The 7692-nt window shown below is 56.4% G+C and overlaps 1 protein-coding gene across 4 annotated transcripts; it reads right to left on the reverse strand.

The window, feature by feature from the left end:
- Positions 1–595: 595 nt before the first annotated feature.
- On the reverse strand, positions 596–7351 carry IRX6 (iroquois homeobox 6). Of its 4 annotated transcripts, none has more exons than XR_001825733.2 (6): positions 5981–7102; positions 4693–4950; positions 3916–4025; positions 3438–3745; positions 1727–2643; positions 596–1048 (listed from the first exon to the last, which is right to left on the reverse strand). XR_001825733.2 is itself a non-coding variant. In XM_017530072.2 (6 exons), the coding sequence occupies exons 1-6, from the start codon at positions 6023–6025 to the stop codon at positions 1044–1046; spliced, it is 1341 nt and encodes a 446-aa protein (XP_017385561.1). In that variant the 5' UTR covers positions 6026–7351; the 3' UTR covers positions 596–1043. The 4 variants fall into 4 exon arrangements, 2 of the variants coding, with proteins under 2 accessions (XP_017385561.1, XP_017385562.1); XR_001825732.2 differs by having other exon boundaries at positions 596–1051; XM_017530072.2 differs by having other exon boundaries at positions 596–1051; positions 2032–2643; positions 5981–7351.
- Positions 7352–7692: the final 341 nt, after the last annotated feature.

Here is a 7692-nt window from a genome sequence, read left to right on the forward strand (position 1 = left end):
GGACGCGAACGCAGGCAGCCTTCCACAGCCGGCATCGTTCGGGCGTCTTTAAATCTCTTACCCGCAATCCCAGCCGCCTGACACGGGTCGCAGGGGGAACAAAGACCCCTTCCATGCTCGTCAGCTCCCATTGGTTGGCCTGTACCGGAAGTGTTTGCTGACACTTTTGATAAAACGGGGAGAATGCCCCCACTCGCCTCACACTGACCTGCAAGCTGCCCGACCTTGCCATTAGGTCCAGGTTGACCGGAGGAAAGCGGTCCTCATCACCCCTCCCTGCAGTAAACCTACAACCCAAATACAAACCCGGAAACAGATGCAGTTTCCAGATAAACATCCTGACAGGTCCCACCACCTCCCATGCGCATGACCCACGACGTGGTCAGCCTGGCTCCGCAGGCTGGTTAAGCAGCAGCTAGTCCGCTGGGCTGCAGGCCCACGGCCTTGTAGGTTACCTTGCCAGTTTCTTTCCCAGCTACTATAGGAACTGAGGTCTGCAGGCCAGGCCTCGCTGTGGCAAGAACCCCTGGCCGCAATGCATCCTTGCCTGCACCCCGACCTCTCCAAGCACCCCTGGCAAAGATAGGCCACACAGCATGGGTTCAGACTGATTATTTTTAAGGACACAAGGGGTTGGGAGTGGGATAAGACGCACACGGTCCTTAGTGGCTGGGTGAGCGATGAAGTTAAAGTGAGGCCGGTGAGGGTGAGAGACAGGGGTGAGCAGGAGAGGAAGCCGTGCTGAATCCAGAGGAAGACAGACTTGGTAGAGTCGGTGGGTGAGGCAGACTGGCCCAGCCTCCCACTTAGCCTTCCTCAAGGTGCCCTGCCATCTCCTCCATGGGGTCTGCTAACGTCCAAGTCTGCCCAAGACCCCAGCTCTGCGTGCAAGGACAGCTGCTAGGAGGGTTTTTGTGTGTCTGTCTCTTAGGCAAAGTGAGAGCTTCTGGTCCCTAACAAGGTCTGGCAGCTTCTTAACCTGGAGATGAATTTGAAATGTGGGGCCCATTTCCAAGATTCTTCCGCAAATCACAGCCATTGCGCTAACCTGCTGAGAGAGGAAAGGTTGATTAAAACCCAAAGGCCGCTTAGTGGAAATTCTTAGGAAACCTCTGGGTTGGCCATGTCTCTTCTGGAGACAAGCAAAGGGTCTAGAGGCAATTAGCTTGCCAGAGGTAATATTTGGATCCGTTGTGTAAATTCAAATAACAGTGTAACCCACTTTTCTAAGCCAGTAGCTAATCCTGAGAGAAATTACTACAAAGAACAGAATCTGACAGTAATTGCTGGAGGCTGCCTCATGCTTGGGGAATGTCCCTTTGTGGATGAAATTCCCTTCCACCAGGTCCTTAACACAGTGAAAGAATCAGCCAGCATCAGGGGACACTGATTGGCAGTCACTGGCCTGCCTGGGGATGAGCCCTTGGCAGAGTGCTCTCCAGGGACAGCACCAATCCAGGGGCCTAAAGTTTTTGAGCACAGGGGCATGTCTACAACTCTCCAGGTGTTTTGGTGGGACAGAGAGAGGGCTGCAAAGTAGACTTAGGCACTGACCTTAAATCTATGGTGTGCGTCTGGCCCGCAGTCTCAGACTTCTCCAAAAGCCCTTGTGCCTGCCCAACCCTAGTAAACTATCCAAGCAGCACAGCGGGGGACCAGGGGGTCTCCTGTGAAGGGCAGGCAGGGGACAAGGGCCATTGTGCTAGAGGGGCACGGTGATGCACACCTGGTGAATTTGGCCGTACACTTGACCACGAATGCGGAGATCTTGGTTGTCCATCTCTCGAACGGCTAAGTGATTCTAGGTAATTACAGTCTCCCTGTGAGTTCATTATTTGGCTTTAAAATAAGGGAGTACTAGAACTTTTATCTCTAAGCTTCCGTCTGAAAGAGTGCTGTGAAGGAGTCTCCCGTCAGGTCTGTGGGAGACCTGGGCAGACAGGAGTGGCAAAGGGGTGTGCAATTGCCGGGCAGGGCGGTAGGTGTGTGTCTTTTGCACAGATACTCCTAGCGCCGTTGGGGGCCCACTACCTTCTGCTCCAGACGAGTACTGGCAGTGCACTGCAGGCTCACTCCTCCGCGGGCACGGCGCACAGTTCAGCGGTAGTCCCTGCAGGGCAAACCTGGGGTTTCCAAAGGCTTTGGCTATGCAGGAAGTCTCCTCGCACGCGGAGTCTCTGGGGACCGCGAGTCGCTGGGCAGAGGCAGGAGGCTGCCCGGGAATCATATGGCACTCAGGACTTCGTGGCCTGGGCCGGGTTGGGGGTGCACCTTCGACAGCGCTAGCTGCTGCAGTGTGCGCCAGAGACCAGATGCGCGGTTTCTCCACGCACTGGTAATGCATGGTCAACCTGGGGCCGCCTGGTTCCGCCGCGAGGAAGTCAGCTTCTTCCGATCCGGAAGGCTCATTGGAGGAGAAGCGAGGAGCGGCCAGGCCGCACTCCCTGCGCTCCAGTCGGCCCTCTCGAGCTGCAGCGCACAACCCAGGCAGCGACTGCGCGCCCTTACGGAACTCTGCCAGCCTGTCCGCAGCTGTGGCCATTGCCTCCTCATCTTCAGGTTCCTCCTCCTCCTCCTCTTCTTCCTCCAGGTCTTCCAGGTCACTCAGCCGGAGCCCCCGGGCCTCCTGGCTAGCAGTAACTTCTGCAGGAAATCAAGAGCCAGTGAGAAATGCCCCAGGGCTCAAGGGAAATCTGAGGAATGCCCATCCCTGAGAAGATTTTAGCAAGACCGCGCCCTGCACCGAGGGCATCTGCGGGCATCCGCGGTGTAATTCACCAGACCTGTCGTACCACCCCTTGCACTTGCCCTGGTGTTGTTGGCCGCCTGTCCGTGGGAAAGAATTCCTGCCCTACCCGGTCCCCACCCTTTACTCTCCTGGGCAGTGCCAAGCCAAGGAAACACCATTTGGCGCTGCCTGAGTTCTGGATCTCAGTGTCTCAATTGTGAAAAACCAGGGAGCAGTTTTTACTCAATCTCAACATCTACAAGTGGCTGCTGTTATATCATTTAATTCAGCAAATGTTTACTTAGGGCCAACTAGGTGCCTGCCATCATTTAGGTATTAGGTGTGTAGGGCACATGGCAGTGAGTAAGACTTCTGGTGGAGCTGGCATTTTAGAGAGGGTATTTGAGTGTATAAACTTTCTCACAGTGACAGGTATGGCAAAGAAAATCCAAACAGGCTGGCAGAACAAAGAATAACTGGGAAGATATTTTGGCTTGAGTGAGGCAGGAAGGACTTTGGGATGTAACACTTTGATGTCTAGAAGATGCCAGTTCGGCAGAGAAATGCAGCTACTGGGAAGTGCACAGGCTAGAAAGTGCAAGGGTAAGCCTGAGGACTTCCAGAAAATCTACCCCACAGGGCAGCTTAGAAAGACCAAACTGCCCGGTGGCTTGTAAAACCCTTAAGGTGGGGTGAAGGTTTCCAATACCTTTGGTATCAGCGTTTAGGCAGCCTAACGAGTCCTCCTCTCCGCCCTCTGCCTTCCTCTCCTCCCCACCTTTGCTCTTGGGTGCCCATGTCATCTTGTTCTCTTTCTTGAGGCGCCGGCGTGCATTGGCAAACCAGGTGGACACTTGGGTGAGGGTCATCTTGGTGATGATGGCCAGCATGATCTTTTCACCCTTAGTGGGGTAGGGGTTCTTGCGGTGCTCATTGAGCCAGGCCTTGAGTGTGCTGGTGGTCTCCCGGGTGGCATTCTTTCTTCGACCTGCGCCACTCAATTCCACTGCACCATACCTGTGGGGGAGAATCTGGCTCATGTTCTAGAAGGGGAACAAGGAACTGCAGGCAGAGGGCAGTCTGTGGCCTGGAAGTGTGGTCCAGCTCCCTTCTTCTTCCCTGCCCCCATCCACCCTACCTTGGCAGTGGGGGAGGAAAGACTCAGTACCAGTCACTTAGCTCCTTACCGGTCATATTGGTACTGCCCCAGAGTCCGCTCATAGGGATAATAGGCTCCTGGTTGTGCCAGGCTGGGTGTAAAACTCCCTGCAGCCTCCTTAAATTCATACTGTGGATTCTGGCAGGAGAGAAAAAGAGAATTCAGGACTACAGTTGGGGAGGGAGCACATGGAATGGTCGCTAAGGGTTTGGTTCAAATCCCAGTATGGCCACTGGCAATGATCCTGTGACCTTGGGCACCGTTGCTTAACCACTCTGTGCCTCAATTTCTTCCTTAGTAAAATGGGGATAGTAGTACTTATAGGTTATTGAAGAAGACTATGTTGGTAGAATGCTTGGCAGCATCCCTGGTGCAGAATAAGCAGTCGTTAAATATTAGCTGCTGTTATTACTGTGCCGCTTGTGCCTCCTGCCCGCCCCTCCCCAACACACACATGAGCTGGGGCACTTCCTGCTTTACTCTCCTTCAGGAGCTTTTCTCTGACCCTTTGCATCTCTGTGACTTTGGGTAAAGTATTTGAGCCTCTGTGCACCTCTATTTCCTCATTCATAAATTGAGATCAGTGATGCCTTACCTACCTCACAGAATTAATAGAAGTACAATTGTTTTCTAAGCAGCATGAAGTTCTGCAAACTGTAAGGTACTGTGTTTGTTTTTTTTTTCCCTCCTTATACACAGTCCTAACCATTTCCTTTCCTTGGGAGTTGTGCGTCTCTCTGTGACTTTCTCCGGACTTCACATGCCTCTGATGCTCACGCCCCTGGGACTCCACCCCTGTACTCACCAGTGCCCCATACAGTGCGGGCGGCTCCGGGCTATAGGGCAGGTAGCCAGAGTAGCTCTGGGCAGCTGCAGCGGCTGCGTAGGGGGCTCCATAGATGCCCAAGGCGGCGCTCAGCTCCGGTCGCGCACTGCCCAGCAGCCGACTATCGTAGGGTGTGCAGCAGAGAGCGGTCGCCGGGGTGGAGCCTGATGCCACATCTGAGACTGAGCGTGGGGTGGATTCGCAGCATGTGGTGCTGGAATTTGCAGACACCAGAAACTACAGGGGCGAGAAAGAGGTCACTGGAGGTCAGAGACCCCCCAACCTTCCACTGGCGGGAGCTAGAAGCAAAGAGGAAAAAGCCAGATTGCTTCTTCATTCATTCCTTCATTACGCATTAACTAAATGCTACCTGGGCTGAGCATTCTGTTAGGTGCTGGGGCGGAAATTATAAAAGGCATTTTAACCAAACTGCCGTTTTAGATCTGCCTAGGGCATTGGAAGGCCCCAGAGCTCCAGGGGGTCCAGAGAATGTGAATGTTCTGAAACCCGAACTAAAGACACCAAATCCTCAGCCCTCTTCCCCACCCTCCTCACAGGACCTTGCAAAGGCAAAACTAGAAGGTGGCCTTAGAAACCGTCATAAATGTCTCATTCCTGATCCCATTTTATAGATAGGGAGCTGGGATCAGACAGAGTATGAGACTTGTCTAAGATCACACAGCGGGTCAAAGGTCGAGCCGGCTCTAGACATCGGGAAAATACACTCTACAGAGAAACTGGAGACCAGTGGAGGGGGTGTCCGCAGAACTTTTTCAGGAAACCCTTGTCATCGCACAACATCCACTTTGGTTTGGAAAACGGAGGGAACCGGAGAGCTTGGGCCCGCCCAAAGAAGGGGTAGGATAAGAGCCGAGGCCAGCAAATGAACAGCAATATGATGAGATAGACAGCGTTCTAACCTAGAAGTCTTTTCTTTTTTCTTTTTCTTTAAGACACTCCCAGTCACCTCAGACTTCTGTATAGGAGAAAGCCTGACTGGGAGATTCCTGTGATCCCACCCACCTCACTAAGCGCGTGGTCAGAGTGCCCATGTTTCGGGTCACAAGATTTTCCAGCGTGCACTCCAGGGCGAAACGTTCTCATTTAGGGATTGGGGATGTCAGAGGAGGCTGTGACACGTTACCCTAGTCCTTGCTGCCTCTGGCTTCCTCCAGGACACAGAGGAGGAAGATCAGAGGCAGGCGCCCTGCACTAGGCATTCCCTCCACCCAGTCTGTCCCCTATTCCCGATAGAGGCGCCTCTTACCTGAGAAGCGCCGCTGTACGGGTGTCCAAAGTGCGGGAAGGACATGATGGCTGTCCCTGGCCCGCCTCCCTCTTCCCTTTCGAGTTCCCGTCTCAGCCCAGCTGTTCCGCGCCCCCAGTCGTGCGGCGTCTCAGTTCTTTACACGGCTGCGGGTGCCCAGCGCCGGTTCCTCCGCCTGGTTGGTCCGAGTGGAGGCAGAGCTGAGGGCAGCCCGGCTGCGGAGCCCTGTGCTCTGGAAGGCACCCCTCTGGCCCGTGGGGTCCGGAAGACAGAAGGGCCCATGGATGGGCAGGGGAAGGAAGAAGATGCGGGCTCCCAAAGGCGCCTGGTGGCGAAGTGAGGCGCGGCGCGGCGAGGGGCTAAGAGGCTCCGGAGGTGTCCCAGTCCAAGGTGGCCAGAGGCTCAATGTGACGTCACCGTAATCCCTGGCCGCCAGACGGGACCCCGGGCCCCGGGGCCCCAGGCCACCAAGCGTGCCAAGAGCAGCCAGCCCCTGCGCGCGCGCGCACTCTCACCCACACTCACACTTGCTCCGGGAGGTTTGTGCAGCTGGCCAGGAACGTCAAAGACCCTGACCCTCTCTGCTCGGCGCTGAATCCTACCCCTTTTTGCCTGGAGCTCACGCGCGCGCGCGCACACACACAACCTCTCCAAATTACCCGGGAGAAGTAGGAGAAACGCCTCCCTTTGCGCCGGGCAGGCCCCGGGCGCAGCGCGCTCACCTCCTCTCCTGCTGCCGGGAGGAGGCGAGAGGCAACCGGGGCGGCGAGGGAGGAGAGAATACAAAAGAAGAGACAGGAGAAAAGTGGGGGAGAAAGGCAATAGGGAGAAGGAGGAGGGGAGAGGGGAGACAGGAGTCTGAGTGAGCAGAGCACGCGGGGGAGGGGGAGGGAGCTGGGGTGGGAGAAGGCTGGGCGGAGGCTGAGCGCTGGCAGGTGGAGGAGAGCAGAGGCCCGGGGGAGAAGCCTCCAGCCAGTCTTCTCCGCCCCAGTGCTGCAGGAAAGTTTGTTCAAGCCACAGGCCTGGCGCTCGTTGGAGCAGCTCCGGGCAGCGGGCAGCGTCGGTGAATCCCAGGGGCCCGCCCATCTTTGTCCTCGGGGATCTTGTTCCCCGCCTCAGCCAGGACTCTGGCTAGATTCCGGTTCTCCAAGCCCTGGCCTTGCTCAGAACCTTGACCTTGGGGCTTTTCTGCAGCCGCCTGGTCCTCCAGTAGACTGGGTAGCGCCCCCTCGAGGTGGAGGCTCGGGATCCCTCAGATTCGGTCGGGAAACTTGCCAGTTCCGATCCCTGGCATCCGCAGACTGCTTGCTAAGGTCCCTGGGCATCTCCTCCGAAGGCAAGGCCTGGCTGCTTCGCGTGCGCCGCCCGCAGTGGCCGCAGGGGAGCCAGGGAGCCCGAAGGAGGCGCCCGGGCCGGGCTGCAGCTGCTGCGCTCCGCTGGGGGTGGCGCTGGAGAGCCGCAGTGGAGCGCTCCTGGAGGATGCCCGGTTGGGCACAGCTGTCTGACCACTCCTTTACTCCATCCCAGGGGTCTTCAAAGGGGCATTGATGGGTGGGCGGTGGTGTGGGGGCGCTCATTGTTGCCTAGGAAGGGGCTGAGTCCTCTAGGCGTGCCCCCGCTCCACAGGGCATCTCCAGTTTGCGAGCACTGTAGACTGCACATCTGAAGGGTCAATACTCAGGCCCCAGCTGCCCTTCTGAGAGCCTCCAATC

The sequence above is a fragment of the Cebus imitator genome, unplaced genomic scaffold, assembly GCF_001604975.1.
Source record: "Cebus imitator isolate Cc_AM_T3 unplaced genomic scaffold, Cebus_imitator-1.0 Scaffold63, whole genome shotgun sequence".
Lineage (NCBI taxonomy): Eukaryota > Metazoa > Chordata > Mammalia > Primates > Cebidae > Cebus > Cebus imitator.